The following is an 18,745-nucleotide window of genomic DNA, read 5'->3' on the forward strand; positions in this document are numbered from 1 at the left end:
AGTATCTTTCCTCAAATGCATCTATAATGATGTTGCTACATGCTTACCTGTGTGGAAATTTATATGCTTAGTTTTATGCTGAGCTAATAATGGAAATTAAAAATTTACTTGAAAATATTCCTTTATGCTATTTATGTGCAGCCTACCTATTTGAGACTATATATACACAGTCTATGTATCTTCAAAGGCATTGACTGCACATCAGGATACTGGGATTACATGCATAAGGGTGTTGATACACACTCTGCAGCAGCATTATCGTTCTCTCCTCTGTACAGAGGAGATGGCTATGCTTCTAATTCACGCTGCCAGAGGGCATGTATTGGCCAACATGAATCAGAGAATACCTTATGAAAGGGTATGCCACTTGAGTAACTGTTTCTAAAGTTGTTCTGAAGTATTAAAGGTGTCTCCAAGCTTCTGACTCACCGTAAGTGTCTAGCCCAAAGGATTTTGCAGTTACAGATTTCAGAATTTACAATTTTGTTTTAATTTTCTGCTTTAAGGGCCCTCCTGGTCCTCGTGGTGAGACAGGTCCTCCTGGTCCTCAAGGTCCGCCAGGTCCGCAGGGCCCCAATGGGCTGTCAATCCCCGGTGAACCGGTGAGTGGAGATTTTGGGTGCGGGTGGGAATGTGTGGGGAGCTAGAGCTGTCCATGCAGGTGGTGGTCCTGGGAAGAGGCTGACAGTTTTGCCTGAATATTCATTTGTCCCTGCAGGGCAGTAGTATTACGAAACAAGTCTGTTTCTGAAACAAGTCTCTTAATACAACAGCATTTTCTATCCTGAATTTTAGATGTGCTTATGGGATGCCAGTGAAGGGACAGACTCTAAGCACTGTAATGTATGTTGTGCTACTCTGTTTTCCATCTTAATGGATTTTCTGCAGAGTTGCAAGGCATTCCAGTTTTAGGGCTCAAAACTATCAAACTGTGGTGCAGGACAATTAAGCATGAAATACTAATTTGAAGACTTTCTCATAGACCTACATGCCTAACATCTATTTTCTGGCCTAAATCAGTAGCTGAAAGTTCAGAGAGGAAATGGGTGCCTATATCTAGTCATACAGAACAGCCCTTCATTCCTAGGGTTTTTTTTGGCAACAGCATGCATATTTTAGCAAGATACTGCTTCCGATTTCATGCACGTGAAATTTCACCATATTCTGTCTTTTTATAGTAATGGCATACATAACCCCTTGCTTACATCGTGAGTGTATTAAGACTACTTTTGCCACATTTTATTAAGCAATCACCCCAAAAGTAGGAACATAATTCTGGTGTTTCCTGTTTAGGATTAGTGTGAATTTTAATACATTCAGGAGCTTTTTGTATGAAGCCTTTTATCAAAATAAAAGTTTTATCAAAAATAAAGTTTATGGAAAACAAAATAGAATTGGTGTGTGATTGCATCCTGTCTTATTTTACATTTGATAATAGGTTACCTGCTCTGTCTGTAATGTAATTTGGGAAATGGAAAATAAAATGTGCTTGAAGACAGACATTAGGAACACTGTCTGCTTTGTAAAGACAAAGTAGAAAGATTTTCTTAACCCATGTAGATACTTTTCGGGTTTTTTATTGTACACCAGGAAGAAAAACTTCATCAAGACGATCTAGAGGTGCCAAAGAGCAAGAAAGGGCAAATACATTCCTTTTACACCTGGAATACATATAATACATTTATTTGTCACATTCTGTTGATAAAGTCTGAAGAATGAAAACACCAACATTCATGGAATTTCTCATTAGCTAACAAGAAGTTAGAGCACCTCTTTTAAGTCCTAATTTTCATACCAATTGCGATTCACGTTGGCAGGCTATGTTTGCATATTGTTTGGTTACTAACAGTTCTTAATGCTGGATTAGCATGAAGCCACTGTAAAAAATAAATATTGTATTGTCAAGCTTAGCTCATGTGGGTTTAGACTGTGCATTTATACTACAGTGCTGTAGTGTATATGAAACGCAAGCTAGCTGTGAAAGGCAATACATTGCTTCATATGCTCCTCTACCTTGTGTCCTGGATGTGTGTAATGCCTTTTAGACCATGATACTTTAAAAAGACCAAGGTTTGACCTTTCATGAGTTTAGAGAGCTCCATTCCCCAGTTGAGAAAGATAAGGGAGGTTGGAGGAAAACACATAACCCCTCACAGCTTTCCTGCTGTGATAGCAGTCTGTCTTACTCAAAAGTCCATGTCACTTTCTTATCAATTGAAGCCCCCTTCAAATGTCTGCTTGCCTTGTTTTTAATATAATGTCAACCAGTCATCCTGCATTTGCAAAGGTTTGTGAGAAGATTAGTATTGCTTCACTTAAGAGGTATATGTATCATGATTTATTCCATAATATGTAGTTGGATTATGGATTCCTTAATTTAGGTATTTTGTGGGAAATGTTTTCTGTCCATTTACACAAATTAATTCTGTGATTCAGAATATCTTGTAATGATTTATAAAAATTACAGGGTCGTCAAGGAATGAAAGGTGATGCTGGCCAGCCTGGACTACCAGGGCGATCGGTAAGTTGATGCTTAGACAAGGTAATGTCATTTTACACTATTCCTGATACAGGTTTGCTGCTCGACATCTGTCTTTGACATCACTAGGAGTCCATGGGCTCTTTTATACCTTCCTAAGTAATAGTTTTGGAAACATAATTATCTTATACTAAGGAATTTGAAGCATAGGAAACAGTAAACCATTCAAAACAGCAGGAGTGAAAGAACATCTGTACTGAGTCAAGCAAAATGTCCATCTGGACAGTAGTGAAGAGTACACTGGTATTGTCCCAGGAAGGTCTGTCAACTGCTGACCTCTTGCAGTTAAGTGTCTTCCTAAAATAAAGGTTGCAGAACCTTTGCAGAACCCCTCTTCAGCAATGTTGCCTAATTACTTCCTTCTTTTGGAATTCAAGTCATCTTGGGACGTTAACTGTCTGTGTTCTGAAAGAAGAAAGTAATATTAAATTTCATTTACTTGCTGGTTTTTATATTGTAAACTAGGATTAGGTTTTGAGGAGAAAAAATTTGGGTATTTTCATAATCAGAAAAATTTAGATAATCTAAGGTCATTTTTCTGCCCATGTGTTGACATAATGAATATTCCTTGGTTACTGTATTGTCCTTAATTTTACTGGAGATATAAAGACTAGATGGGGGATGTTTAAATGTTGTTGTGGATTTAATTTCATGTATCGGATAAAATCAGTCATGGGCTAAGGGTCTTGTATTCCTTACCTGTTTTATTAGTCCTTATAACCCTGAGTAATACACTTTTAGGGAGTAGTAATGCCCTGTAGAAAGCAATGCTGTCAGTGTACAATGAGATTAGACAGAAAAAGTGGAAGAACAGCTATACTGGCGATATATGTGATGGTTAGCGTAGCAGTGTTGTTTGTTCTGTCATGGATAAAATTTCTTATTCCTTTTACCTCTAGGGAACCCCAGGTTTACCTGGTCCACCTGGCCCAGTGGGACCTCCAGGAGAAAGGGTAATGTGTTTTTTTGTGTTCCTCCTCTCCCTCCTCCATTTCTTTATATATCTTTCTATTTTCAAATGCTTTTTCAAAAGCTGTCTTCCCCACGCTGTTGCTGTTGCGTTGAAACTCTGCTTATCTCAATGTCTGGGAGATGTCATATTGGTAAAGAATCTGCAATTACATCATCTTAAAGGCCATTTTCATCAGGCTACAATCTTAAATTAGTCTCTAATTATGCTTTTGTTTTTGAATAGGGTTTCACAGGAAAAGATGGTCCCACAGGTCCAAGAGGCCCACCAGGACCAGCGGTAAATATAATTTTGTCTTTGGTATACTCTGAATTAAGAGACCTGAGCCAACAGAGAGCTACATTGACATTTTCAATTTCTGTCAAATATGACATGGATCCTTTGTTTAGTATCCTAAATGGGTCTGGGAAACTCTCAGTAAAAGGTGAGCAGACAGCTGCATAAGCACGTATCTTCAAACGTTTGTAACAATGTTTCAAAACCGATTTCTGCTGGTGTAAATCAGGAAATCACTTTACTTGGTTCTTTAGTCATAATCTTTAAATGCATAGCTAGATCTTACAAAAGCAATCAGTTTATTACTTGTAAACTGGGGGAAACAAATGCTTTTAATACAGGTTTGTTTTTTTGTTTTTTTTTTTTTGACAAGAATATTTGAGGATTAGTTTTTTCTTAAAAAGCTGCTTCATTGTGCAATGTGGGGCCATGCTAGAAAAGAGGCTGGCTCTTAGAGAAAAACATATGCAGGATCAGACAGCCTGAAATAGGCAAGTTGCTGGAGCTGAATGTTACGAGGTCCAACCAGAAGCAAGTTGGAAGATGTATTTCCAGTAGGCATACACACACAGAGCTCACATTTACATCACAGATAGGAACAGGAGTCTCTGGGCAGGGTATTATTTGAGCAGCCCCCGCTTCCTCATGATTATCTTTCTTGTGCCCCTTTGTGAGTGTTCAGATGGGCTTTTATCACATAACCTAATACTGGTCTTTTGCTTGTTCATATTTATCTAGCATCACTAGAATGACTTTTATGGTCTTCTTGATCTGGACTTTTACAGGGATCACAGACCTGCTAGATGAACTTAGAAGGCCAAGCTGTTCCGTAGTTCTTTAGGAGTCTGTCCTTAAGCTTGATACCAAAAACATGTTTGTATTTTGTATCTCTCTGCACTTTTAGGTTCAGAAATGCATGTTAAACTGCAGTGTTATGTAAAAGGACACATTTCCACGAAGAAACGAACTATTTGTTCTGTAAGGAAGTTTTCAAACCTAAAATGTACTTTACAGAAAAACCCCCGATAGGAACCGTTTTCAGTGTTGCTTTGGACTCAATATAGTAACACATTTCTTAACGCTTAAGTTGTTGTGGTTTTCCACAATTCACTTTTCATGTCTTCTGCTGCAGGGTGCCCCAGGAGTTCCGGGAGTTGCTGGTCCAAGTGGAAAGCCAGGGAAACCAGGAGATCGTGGGACACCAGTAAGATAATGATACACTTAGAGTATCAAATTTAAAGTGACAGTCTGTTGATGAATATAAGGATTCTGCTTGCTTTAAATAGTTGTCTTGCACTTATGATGGTGGTTAGTATGGTGGGCCTGACCTAAATCCACAAGCCTTTTTTTAAAAATAATTTTATTTTTGCAGTATTCCATTTTGCTGAGTTTAATAGTTGGGGCTGGAAATTGTGGTCTCTTGTTTCCACTAAAAAAATTGTAAGATATTATGTGCCAAGACATATATTCCTACACTGCATAAGCCTGAAGAACTAGGTCAGCAAAATGAATGGAAAGTCTTTACATTTGTGTGTGTGTAGCAAAAATGTGATAAACTGCTGAAGGTGGACAATCTTTGATAATATTACATAATCAGTTCTGTTTTGCAAATGTTTTGTGCTTTTTACAGTGTTATTTCAAATTAATTTGGAGGTGTTTTCTGTGGCTTCTAGTCTGGCTTTTAAAGTGCTTCCTGAATAGGGAGAAGGAGCAGGAGGTGCTGGCTCCCACTGACAGTTTCCAGCAAAATTTGGTTTGATTCATTTATAGGATATCTCTGAGAAGTTATGCTTGAGTCAGGAGCGGAGACAGCAAGTGAAATGAGAAGTCATTCATTACTTGTGCTTAATGTATGGCAGTCATCTAGAATTTTCTATCCTGCTTCAGTGTAATTGTGTATATGAAAGCTGGATGGATAATTTGGAAGAATATATAGTAGGCTGGCAAGCTTTATGGACATGAAGTGGAAGCTCCCAGGAGCAACTGGAAGCTGGGTCATTTTTTCATACACACATTGAATTCAGTTTGTGTTTGCCAGACTATAAACTCCATTTCCCCTTGTAGTAGAGGACACTGAGTGTCTTGGGAAAGTACTGAAGCTTTCCTGCCTTTGGATATACATTGCTAATTTCATGTGCCTGCTGGCTCAGATGCTTGATAGAGCACAAAACGCTGTGCTTTGTTCACAAGGGAGCTTCACATTGCCAGGTGTATCTGATTTCTCCTTCTCCTGGGACACTGGATAGCTGAGCCAGTTCAGCAGCAAAAATCTTCTGCAGGTAGATAATGTACTTGAAGGAAATCTGGCCACTAACCCAGTTTCAGGGCTTTTGCAAAGAAAAGCAGTCAACTCCTGTCCAAGAACCATGTCTAAGTTCTCCTGCACTCTAGTTTTATGAGGTCCTTTCAGTTAGAAATACATTTTTTTCCCCCAGTTATTGCACTTTCTTGTAGTGGGACACTGTGCATCATATTTACCATTTATAATGTTTCTAGAACAGATCCCAGCAGGAATTCTGGCTTGCACCTTGCACAGATGTTTTATCAGATTCCTGGTGGACAGAATTTCAAGGCCCTCCTTTGTGTGCAGTATTACAATTGCCAAAGTTGCAGTCTGACAGCCAAATGCAACTTGCAGTGTCATGAATCATAGTTCTGCTTGAAGAGAAAGATAATGAGGCTTCACATTGCCTCTGGTAAATACAAGGAGCAAACAATTTTGACCAGCAAATAATTTTGACCTATCATTTTTTCTTCTACCTGAACTGTCTGTATTGCTGATACTATGCAATGTAAATAAGGAAAAAGACCCCCTACAAACCAAGGAACCTTACATTCCAGGTAAAAGATACACAGTTACCTGCAAATTATGAGCAGCCTTGGTGTTATGAAGATATTCCCAGTGAGTGCAGTCAACCTCAGCTCCTTCCTGGTGTATTCAATACTACTAATGTGCTGAGACAGACCACACTGTAAAACATTTCTCTACCTCATTGTGTTCTTATGTTGACTGACCTTTCATGGAAATAGGAAATTTGACTTTTTAATCTGCTTATAAGTACCTCCTCCATGAGAAATTTAAGTGTTTTTTTTCCAGTGTAGTAACAAAATTACTAAAAAAAGGAGCAATAAGTACACAAATGAGTTGGTAATCTACTGAGAATTGAGCACAGGCTATCCTAGATGAGGCTAAAGTATCTGTCCTCAGTCTGTCTGGTGAGAGAGTGAGAATTTGGTAACCGTTTGTGTACATATCGTAAGGTAACAACCAAGGGTAAGAAGGACTCATTAAACTGGAAGAGGATAATAGTTCAAGAATAAATTGATATGTTTTCTGTGAATAAATGTAATGGGAAATAGAAGATCTTGGACTATAAGAGAGGAAAAGTTCCAGTACTTGTTTTATAGGTGTGTAAGTAAAAATAGGAACGGCTGGGGAGGCAGAGTCAGTTGTGTTAAGGTAGAGCTATGGACTCTGTGACAACAGGTCTGACTTTGTTGATCTGGAAGGTCCCCAGGAAAGTGTGCAAGGCTTTTATGTCTTATAAATAAGGTGCTATTAAACTTATGCCTCCAGGACTAAATAAACTGTGAAAACCTTTTGAGGGTAGTCCCAAGGCTTTGAGAATTTTGCATTTCCTACTGCCATGTGTTCACTGATCTTGCAGATGTCCTAGATAAAGTCTCAAGAAGATACAGCTTTGGGAGGAACAAACTGGTAGTTCTTGAGGGGAGCAAACATTCTTCTGGGGAAAACAAATGAGCACATTATCTTTTAAAGTAAAAATAGCAAAACTTTCTTTGTTTTGTCCTCCTTCAGCCATAGAACTATGCTGCAGGCCCAGCCTTCATCCCACAGCTCAGAAAAAATTCCACATGCAGCATAAACCAACTTTTCCTTGCACTGACCCCAAGTGACTCCCTCATTGCAGGATATCAACAAAACAGAATGCCAGCAGCAGCTGCTGCTTCTCAAAATGCTGTCAAGTAGTTGGCTAAACTGCACTTTTTTGTCTATTAAAAGAAAATAAACTGAAGTTTAAGAGGTGTATAACCAAGTAGGAGGAAGATGCAAATAGCAACTCAGTAATTGCAATTGTAATTATTTTTTTTGAAAACATGTTTCTAAAATATCCCTGTGTAAAATGCACTTTATTGTTAACATAGACATCAGCCTGTAATCTTCAAATTTTAAAATTGGTTCCAAATAGCCTATAGATTTTCAGTCATAAGGCTGAATCAGTGTTTGTTTGCAAGGTCAGAAATTGAAGAACGAGGCTCATTTTATTTCAGTGAATTGCAAAATTGACTATGTATCACTTAGAATTAAGGAATGGCATTAGCAATTTCCCAGCTGAGGGACCTTTGTTGGCAACGCTTCGGAGCAATGTTGTGCTTTTGTTAACAGAGCACCTTCCTGTCTTACCAACATGGCTTGTGGTTGAAGACAGCCTGAAGAACTTTTCTTGACCAATCAGCAAAAATATTTCCAGAAACAGTGTATAGGATTTGAACATTTTAAGTTTGTATAATTTTTTTGTCTTTGTTCAGTTCTGGTGTGTGAATATTCTAGTAAGTGAATTACTTGGAACATATAATTTTAAGTAATTATTACAATATTGTCAGGATAGTAGATTAGAAATCTGATTTCTAATGCTTGCACTTACCTAGTGAATAAACAAACTATGTACTATATGATTTGCTTCCGGTCAAAACAACACAAGGTTGTACTATGAAAGCTTTACAAAGAATGAGAGTACAATAAACAAGTGTTATAAATGTTTATGCGGCATATAATTTCAAAGGAATATGCTTTCATAAAATAGAAAAACTTGTCAAATTTGAAACAGAAAGAGAAGCATGAAATAGTTTGTTAACATTACCCTCCCCCCCCAATTTTCATGTTACACACTAGAGCAAGTAAAAACGCTGAATTCTGTTCAATGGATTTTTCAGCTGTATGTAATAGTTTATGAACAAGATGTTGATGTCTGTTGATTTGGGGGTCAAATTACATCTCTTTTAGAGCTTCAGTATATCATAATTTTACAAAATGTTAATTATTAGAGAATTACTGTTTATTTATGTTGTTATGGCATTTACAAGTCCATAGGCTGTCTCAGCATGTGACTGTAATAAGCTAAAACTAAAAGACAGATGTTTCCCTGTGGACTTCACAGAATAAGAAAGATATAGATGAAAGAGTAAAGGGCAGAAGGGAAAGAATATTCATCAGCTTGATGGGTATATTTTGTACTTATTAGTAACTGTCTCATTGGTAGCATAATTTATTCCGGTGGCACATTTACAGTGTCACCATTTTAAATCAGTCATTTGAGTCTGTACAATCAATTTTGCATGAACAATCTCTTATTCATGATGCAAATGTACCATAAGACAACTACTTAACTCAGTGATGGATGAACTGTCTCATATTTTCTATGGCATCTCATTGGGTAGGTGTGTGCAACTCTGCTGCACAGAGAGCATACTTAGTAAGCTCAGAGAGCATACTAAGTTCACACTCCAGCATACCCCATGGGCATTTGTTTGCCCAAAACCTTGACAGAGGTCTATGGAACAGTACCACTGCGTTCGAGTGGTGTCTGCTGTGACCTCAGTGGAATGATTTGGTGTCTCATGTTGCTGAAATTAATTGCGGGTACCGTAGGAATGTAATGAGAAACAGCTGCAGCCCACACTTAGCCTTTGCTTTGTTAATGGTGATAAACAGGCTCCTTAAAGAAATACTACAATGTACAAAGCTGTAATACTTGGGGGGTGTGTGTAAGTGTGTGGAGAGCCACGTAGAGCAGCAGATGACTGAACTGGTCTCTCACCTTTGAAATATGCCGTATGTTCAAACAGTAATTTAGGTTACGAGTGAAAATCTATGTGAACTCATGACAGACCCATCATTATTCCTGATGTTTTTCATATACACATACATATATAAAAATTAGAATTAGGCCTTCTGGTTTGCTTCTTACGTAGTATTCTTGAAAACCAAAAACCCACAACCGCTAAACTATTCAAAGGCTAATGGAAAGTGCAGTTAGAAAAAAGTTGGCAAATGTGAATAATTATAAAGCAGCTCAAGTTCAGACTTCTATGAGACTTTATAAGACTAGAAATTGTTGAAAATTAAGAAGGAAGCTGTCATTATAAACAGAATAAGCTCTTACTGGCATCTCTCTCCATCTTATGTGTCATCTCTGCATAAATCTTTTTGTCTTAACAGAGAATCCTTTTCATATGCATTCAAGGAGACAGCTACCCTTCCTAGACTTGTGTTATTTTTCATAGATTACCTTCTTTAATGATGAGTTGTCTTAAGACTTAAAATTAAACAGTCTTGTCTAACTCACACAAGACCATTGACCATTTACAGAAATGTGATGCCAGAAATTCAATTTTCAAATTGACAGTATGGTCCCAGTGTCAGAATACATCTGGTTTTTGGCCCTAGTTTGAATTTTTCCCTCTGATCTTTTTCTTATGCATCTATCGGTGTGTTTGATACCAGACAAAAGATCATTGTTTCTCCAGTATTTTCTGTCACCTGTTTTAGCATCTCTGAAATGTAAAGGTCATGAAGGATAGTATCTGTCTTCTTGAAGGAGTCAAATTTTTTTTCTAGAATTGCATGTATCAAACCAATAGTTGGGGTGAAACAACATAATCTTTCAAGTTGCTTTATTTTTCATTGTTTATTTTAGGGTACACCTGGAATGAAGGGAGAAAAAGGAGACAGAGTAAGTCTGAATGAAAGTCAGTTTTTCTCATAATTTAAAAATTAAACACTATGTCTTTAAAAGCACAGACACTTGCTAATAAAACACTTGTTTTGCATTTGATTATGTAGGGTGACATTGCTTCTCAGAATATGATGCGAGCAGTTGCAAGACAAGTCTGTGAACAACTGATAAATGGTAAACTGTGCTGCTTGCTTTGTTTCTCATACTAGTAATTTACCACTTTGTGTTTTAAGAAGAGAAAGCAATGGTTTAAATTTGAGGTGACAGACACTGGCCAGAGAGCACAGGAAGGAAGAGCTTCACTGATATTATAGCTGTCCCATGCCAATTATTTGGGGAAAAAACATAGCACCAATTTTTTGCCAGATCCAGAGGCTAACTTGATCTGGTCTGTGGCCTTTGGAAATACACATGCAGATCTAACACTCTGTACAAGGAGTGTGACATTCCTTTTGTCATTCTGGTCCAAAATTACTTCATCCTTGCAGTAAAATCAGGATACATTTTCTCTTTAAGCATGTCATCTTCAAGAGGAGGGAATCAGTGAGAAAAACAATGCTTGCTGTAGGTATTTTGCCAGCAGGGAAAGACAGATGAGTGTTGGGTAACTACTGTGCACAGAATCAGCAGTGCTGTCCAAGTAAAAGTAATATTTATTTGGAGAAGAACTTCAAATTGAATTTCAGTCCTCTACTGCCACATAGTGCAGCTCTGCAGCCCAGGAAATTGTTCTCTACAGAGGCTTTCTCTCTGTCCCTGAAGCAGAGCTTTTGCTAAGACTTGCCAAGGAGGACAGAGGCAAATGTGCCTATAAATTATTTTTAATATTGTATTACAAGGGTAAGTGCTGACTGAGGTAAATAGGTATACCTTTGGGATTATTACCTTTGTGTACAGGGAGGAAGACAGTATGTCCTTTAAAATGTCTGTGATGGCTGCTGTCTAAAATATGTCTCTTAGTCATCACAGAAGAAGGAAATTACATTCATGAATGTGTTAGACTTATGAATACAGGTATCTTATCTGAGATCTTTTAACATCCCTTCTTTGAGCATCCCTGCCTTATTTTTTTCATGTTCAGCTCATCTCTTCAGGGTTATGCTAGGATTGGCACATTACACTAATCAGGTAGGGCTAGATGTGTCCCCCCATTAAGGGGTTCCTTCCTGCATAGTTTCACAATGCTGTTGCTTTTATTCACACACCTTTTTTTTGCCTATGTGCAGAAGGTATGTAGGTACCTTAAGCCTTTGCATCCTACAGGCTTAAGAAAGCAACTTTGCAGACTGTGCTGCTAGCTCTACACGTGTATGATTTATACTGTTTGTGGTAGCTTCAGAGCTCTGAAAGTACCTAGAAATGTGATACTCCAGTTTTAGAAGTAGAACAAGTCCTTTCTGTTCTTCAGAGTAAAAGCAACTTTAAATAGAGCTCTGAGAACAAGAGTATTGAAAAAAATGCTTAGTGATTTTAATAGTTTTATGATAAATCTCTGTTAATGTAATTGTCTTCCAGAATCCCCCTTACCTTTCCTCCCTCCCTCCCTCCCTCCCTCACTACTCCATTTATTTTCAGCCTTCTTATCAGACGTTCATCTTAAGTCTTTCTAATTCATCTGAACTAATTCATCACTAATTTATTGAATGGGAGCAAGAATAGGACTTAATGAAGAGAGATGATTTTTTATTACTTCCCACTCTGATAAAAGATTTTCACTCATTTTGCTTTTTTATTTTTCTTTTGAAGGTCAAATGAGCCGGTTCAATCAAATGCTGAATCAAATTCCGAACGATTATTATTCAAACCGTAACCAGCCAGGGCCACCAGGTCCACCTGGTCCCCCAGGAGCTGCTGGGACAAGAGGAGAGCCTGGACCTGGAGGAAGACCAGGATTCCCAGGACCTCCTGGGGTCCAAGGTCCACCTGGTGAAAGAGGTGAGTAAATTCCAAGGCAGCTGTACAGTGGTCATAGCACAGAGACTGCCGGGAGAGCTGTCTGCTCCCTTTACCATGACAGATGAGGAAGCCCATACCTAGCAGCAGCTTGTTAGGCCAGTTGGATTGCCTGAGGGACACTGGTGTTCTAGAGAACAAGGTTAATTACATCAGTGCTTTTCCTCTGTCTTTCCCTTGCTTAGATTTCAGGAAACACAAATTAGTCTAAGATTTTGGCTGCTGTCTGATGCTTCCATAGAATATCCCAGGAAAATGAAAGTTCTCAGAACTCTTCTGGCATCAAACAGCTGTGTCTTGAAAGGCTGTTTAGAGTAACACAACTCTGCAAAATATAACACTGATTAAGAGAGAGAATGAGTCATTACCAAGAATGAAATGTCAGAGTTGAAAGAATTAGGTCTACATCCTCGGTTCTTTGCAGTACTCTGAGGGAGGGAAGCAACTCTGAACTGAATTTGAGCATGTGGGTAAACCTGTTTTATGGCTATCCTGGATGACTGCAATCATATGGAGTATCTGTAGTGTACTATGTTGTGGCCTTTGCTTATTCCAGCTACTCTACTGTAGCATAGACTCAGAGCTCTGTTTTCTAGCATATATTTTAGTATACTCCTTAAATAAAGACTAGGAATAAATCAAGGAAAAATGAATTTCTGAATTTCTTAAACTTACTTCATTATAACTGTTCCTGAGAAAGTTTCTAAGTTTCTAAGTTCCTAAGTTCCTAAGAATGCATCTTTTGTAGCAGAAGCATGCAAGCTTGAAGTACCTTCCTGTTTGTAGTTTAAAATCATGTGGTTCTGTGGGGTTTTTCTGTTTTAAAAAGTTTATTAAAAAGACTAAATTACCTCTGCATCTTACTTTACTTTTAGGTTAGTGTATTTATATCCAATTTTTTTTTCCCAAATACATGTGGACATCTGTAGAATATAGGGTTTAACTGATCTTGTTACATTAAATAATAGGAACTAAATATTAATGTCAACAAGAGAGCATGAAGAAATATTTGTTGATGTGGTTTCCTTTCTTTGGTTTTTACTGCCTTTTTATTATTCTGTAGGAATGCCTGGAGAGAAAGGCGAAAGAGGGACTGGATCTCAAGGACCAAGAGGTTTGCCAGGACCACCTGGTAAATATTTTTTGTTTAATCAGATTACAGAAAATTAGGAGAAAAGGGCAAAACTTCTTCATAGTGAACCAGACTACATATGGTAAATTAACTTGCTTTACTCTGTCCACTTCATGTGTTTGGCATGTATAAGAGTTTACTGGAAACCCCTAAAAAAATGGCAATTTAGAAAGATTTTTGAGTGTGACTAAGAGATGTTTGTCTTTGTCTTGTAATTTCCTCATTTGGCATGCTTACTTGTGTAAAAGTGTTTTTCATGAAAACACATTGTCCAAATATTTGACAGATATTTTTCGTAAGTGTTATCAAATGATACTTTGCAGTGTCTAATTCCATTTTTTTACTTGTTGGTTGCTGAACTACAAAATACTCCTACATGCAGAGTTACCAGCTGATAGAGGCAGATGATTTGACTATTATTTTTGGTCTTTTATCATGAAATTTTGTTAATTGATGTCTTGCCCTAGATCAGCTGCATCATTTGTTCCTGCTTGTAGTTTACTAGGCTAAAATAACTTTTCATTACAGGACCCATAAGATGCTTGCAGCAAATTGTAGCCACAGTTACTTGAAGCTTTACAATTCTGCTAACCATAATAAGACTGGTTCCAAAAAAAACATTACCTCATCTATCCTGGGGCTACGGGGTAGCAGAATTAATGTACTCCTGTATTTTAATTGAAATCCAGTGTGGCTGTCTAATCTAGTAGTTTCCCTTGAGATCATCATATCTTACACAAAGAGGAAATAAACCAGAGAATTCATTGATGTTTTTTGCTTGGCTCAAACCTTACTAAATCAGATTTTATGAATAAATCCTTAAATTAGCCACACACGAGGAAGCAACTAATGATGAGTCACATTTCTAGTTTTCTTTTGTTTTTCTTTCTGTTTGACCACCATGCATCAACAAAGTGCAAGCGCTTCTCACTAAAGACATAACCTAGGCTGCGTAGTCTAGACACCAGTAATGTTAGCTATTTTATCAAGCTGACTCTTAGAGAAAACAACCTCCCAACCTCTCCATTCTAAAATTAGGTCCACAAGGAGAATCTAGAACTGGTCCACCAGGCTCCACAGGATCACGAGGACCACCAGGGCCACCAGGTCGTCCTGGAAATGCGGGTATTCGAGGTCCCCCAGGACCACCGGGATATTGTGATTCATCCCAGTGTGCTAGCATTCCTTACAATGGCCAAGGATTCCCAGGTAGGTTATGAACAACTTATCCTTAACCTTGCCTAGATAGCCTTCACAGACATGGCTGTTCATATGGAGCTGCTTTACATGAGACAGTCCTGCTAGCCTGAACATACTGGATCAGGAGGAGATGGTTGCAGTGAGCAGGCCTGCCTTGTTGTAATGTCAGGTATATGAGCAGCCATTTAGACTTTGATACAGGTTTATTTAATGTTGTTTATGTGTGGTTTCCTTTAAAAAGGAAGTGGTGAGCAAATATTTTAGTCTTTTTTTAAAGAAAACCTAGTTAATAATGTTGCTCGTAGGATTTAACTGACTTTAAGTGATTTTCTTCTCTTCTTTTCCCCCTCCATCACCACCCCTCCCAATCGTCTTCAGAACAAGGTTGAATTCTCCATGTTTCTCTTGAAAAATAAAAGGAATGCTGTGTTTGGCAATTTCCATGTGTCTCTTTTTGAGCGATGTCAGGATTATTTCTACAAAATTGATTCCTGAAATAAAAATCTTCCACAAAGGAAGTCCATTTGGTGATAACAATGCAGACAACTGAAAAGCACCACTGTCCTACAATATCTACCAAATTATTACACCATGGAGTCTCTGATTAGCCCTGGGTCATATAAGCCTTCCACTCTGTGATGTAGCTCAAAACAGTAGGCTGCTTCTGGAATCAAAATGAAGGGTCATAACGGCCAGCAATTTCTGACTGGAAAGATTCTAATATATTTTAACATAGGGATCCTGCAGGACCACAGTATTGTTAACAAATTAATATGTATGCCTTGCCGGATCTCAAAATAAGTGTATGTGATACTGCTATTTGATATGGTTTGCTGTTAGCATATTGTGCATGTACCCATGAAAAGTAAAAAAAAAAAAAAAAAGAAAAGATATATATATATATGTACACACTTGCAGACTCAGTGATGCTGGTTAAAGAGCCAAGTGGTTCTGCAGATCTCACATGAGATTCTTATTTAAATGAAAAATTAAGAAAATTGTGCCTGTGATTCAGCAGTGTTCTCCTTTCTAGTAAGCAGCTATGTATACATATATAAATATATGCTTATGACTTAACTGTTATGTATTTAGTTGGATGAAAGTATTTTTTTGCACATCAGATGAACTTTTTAAAAGACTAACATCATCTTTGACCTGTTTCAGGTTTCGGCTAACACATTTTCTAAGTCGCCAGTGCTGCTTACAGTTTGAATACATGAAAATCCTGTTTCTGAGATGTTTGCGCACGTGCTTATTAGAAAATGAGTCTGTATGGATATTTCACCACGGATATGGTTTTTGAACCATGTTGACCTCATAGAACGGGGAGATACTTTTACTAACACAACTCGTGAATGAGATAAAGGACAGTGATGTCAATTCATTAAGCCTATTGCATTTCAGTAATAAAATAGACAGTCTTTCTTTTTAAAAGAGACCTAGACCATCAAAAGACTCAGTGGCAAAGGAGGCTTGTAAAACTACTAACCAGCAAAGGTAATGCCATTAGAAGACAGACAGATTTAACCTGGAAAATGAGAAATAACTTATGTAAATAGTAAACTAATTGTGGCTTGTAAATGATTTGTATGGGACTGTATCCACTAAAATCTGTTAACAACTCTACATGATACTTTTGCATAAAAGCCTGCTGCTGCTTGCTATAGGCCGAAATAACATCTTTGACAACTTATGAAACCTACCTGTCTGTTGCTTGTTACCAATATGTCTGGATCGGGGCATGTGCCTTTTTTCATGTGTAATCTTGTTGGATCTGTAACTGCAGTTATAAATACCAAAGTTTTATAATTATTTTTCTTCTGTTTTGCTGTAGTTTTTGGTGTTCCTGAAGCACCAGCTGTAACTCGGTATGTTACGAGGAACAGCACAAGAAAATGTCATGTACTGTATATTGCCGCTGGTGATAGTTATGTCTACACTTACTTTCCCATTCTCAGAGAAAAGTAGTATATGCCAAACCCATCTCTTCATTTTACCTGCTCCATGTCTTCTACTAATTACTCAGTTTAAAATGAAATCCAGTTCTTGGATTTACTAAAGTAGCTGTAAAATAATGATTTTACTTTATTTGCTTTATTTTTTTTTTGTTTTTAATAGTTTTACCGTAATTTGTCCCTTGCATAATTTAAGACTCTTTCTGCAATGTTTTATGTATTATAAATACAAAGCCTTTGAAGTTGAATTTTAAACCTTTTATTATTTTACTGCCAAAAAGCATTCATCAGCAAAACTGAAAAATACCCCCAGTGAACTACTAATTTATGTATTTATTATATGAAAATAAGATTGAACTAACATTATGTGTACAAACTAACGTTCATTGCATATATGGATTCAAAGACAAGCGATAACTATTATGTTCAATCGGACAACTATTTTCAACCAGAACCATACGTGCCTGAAAGTGGACCCTATCAACCTGAAGGTGAACCCTTTATAGTACCTATGGAGTCAGAAAGGAGAGAGGACGAATATGAGGACTATGGAGTTGAAATGCATTCACCAGAATACCCTGAGCACATGCGCTGGAAAAGATCACTGTCAAGAAAAGCAAAAACAAAACCGTAAAAGATCTGTGTCTCTTGTTTCGGTTTTTTTGGTTGGTGGTTTTTTGGGTTGGTTTTTTTTTTTTTTTTGCTGTACTTGCATTTGCAGATACACACAGGGAGAGTGCATCAGTGCTTTTGCAATGTATCTTTCTGGTCTTTTCATATCAGATGCACCCCTGTTTTGTATCTCGCTTACGAGGTGATAGCAATGTGTGTCCCTAGAGATTTCATGTTGCTCTGGAAATGCTTGTAAAATACTGTTGCTTGTAGTGGCTGCATACAGGTTAATGTGTGCATTCAGTTATACCAGTTCTGCCTTTTCATTAAAATAATGTAAAAACAATTAAATTAAAAAAATTAAAACCAAAAAACCAAACCAAAAATAACCACAGAGCTGCTGCAAATTTTCTAAGGACTGTCTGCTTTAGCTCTGCATTTTTCTTCTTTTTCAAATGCATGTTTTCAGTTCAGTCAGATCACAGGTTTGCATTATCTAGTTAAAAAAGAAACAATAATTTCCCTCTCCTTCCAATATCGTTGTCATTTTCTTCTATTCTGAGTTACAATCTGCAGAGCATATACTGCTCTTATACATCTCCTCTAAACACCACAAACATTAAGTAGCTGAAATCATTGTATCAACTGGATACAGTTTAATAATGCCTGAAATCTCCTTGTTTGTAGACACAGTTACATTTATGCCAAATTGCAGTCAATCCTGCAGAGATGGAATTGCATGTTTATGTTGTATATTTAGTATGGATTTTTTTTTTCAGAATACAGTGTTCCTTAGTTATCAAAAGCAGTTGGAAATTGTTTGCAAGACTATGGATATAGAATTGCTGCTTTTATATTTTAACTGCAAATTGTGAATTTCACTGCCTTATATTATTTATTTCTGAAATGAAAGAGGCATTTTTCAATAAAACTACTGAAAATTTATGTGTCTATTCATTTTTTGAAAGGCATTGTGGCACTGGTATATATGTATTGTATTAGTTATTTACTCAAATCATTTGGAAATGCTGGATACCAAAAATCAGTTAGAATGGGAATAGTCTTAAAAGAGGTATTTGGGCTGTGGTATCTAGAGGTGGGTGGATGAAAGCAGAAGAGGCTTCCTCTGTCTTATGTATGAATAAGACTTTAAACAAATTCAACCTGCAAGGCATTTGGTGAAGAAAATGAGATAGCAACTGATACCCTGGGTGTCTTTTTTGGGATTTCTGGTGGATGGTTGCTGCAGAGAGAGACTTTCCACCTAAGGAACTACTTGAACTGCAGAGAGTACCTAAAGCTACACAACCTTTAATTCCTCACGAGCTGTGAGCATTGTGGCAGCCCTGA

The 18,745-nt window shown here is 37.4% G+C and overlaps 1 protein-coding gene across 4 annotated transcripts in view; it reads left to right on the forward strand.

Moving 5' to 3' along the window:
• The window catches only part of COL12A1 (collagen type XII alpha 1 chain), a 99,673-nt gene extending 81,333 nt beyond the window's left edge, over positions 1–18,340 (forward strand). For 3 of the 4 annotated variants that reach the window (XM_050315132.1, XM_050315135.1, XM_050315133.1), the window contains 11 exons: positions 507–602; positions 2,468–2,521; positions 3,439–3,492; positions 3,735–3,788; positions 4,918–4,989; positions 10,505–10,540; positions 10,651–10,717; positions 12,290–12,478; positions 13,560–13,628; positions 14,667–14,837; positions 15,993–18,340. In XM_050315132.1, the coding sequence (XP_050171089.1) occupies positions 507–602; positions 2,468–2,521; positions 3,439–3,492; positions 3,735–3,788; positions 4,918–4,989; positions 10,505–10,540; positions 10,651–10,717; positions 12,290–12,478; positions 13,560–13,628; positions 14,667–14,837; positions 15,993–16,003 (873 nt within the window). In that variant the 3' untranslated portion in view covers positions 16,004–18,340. The remainder of the gene's footprint in view (positions 1–506; positions 603–2,467; positions 2,522–3,438; positions 3,493–3,734; positions 3,789–4,917; positions 4,990–10,504; positions 10,541–10,650; positions 10,718–12,289; positions 12,479–13,559; positions 13,629–14,666; positions 14,838–15,992) is intronic. The other variant, XM_050315136.1, reaches the window with a different exon arrangement.
• Positions 18,341–18,745: the final 405 nt, after the last annotated feature.

The sequence above is a fragment of the Myiozetetes cayanensis genome, unplaced genomic scaffold, assembly GCF_022539395.1.
Source record: "Myiozetetes cayanensis isolate MyiCay16 unplaced genomic scaffold, myiCay2020 scf2-11, whole genome shotgun sequence".
NCBI lineage: Eukaryota > Metazoa > Chordata > Aves > Passeriformes > Tyrannidae > Myiozetetes > Myiozetetes cayanensis.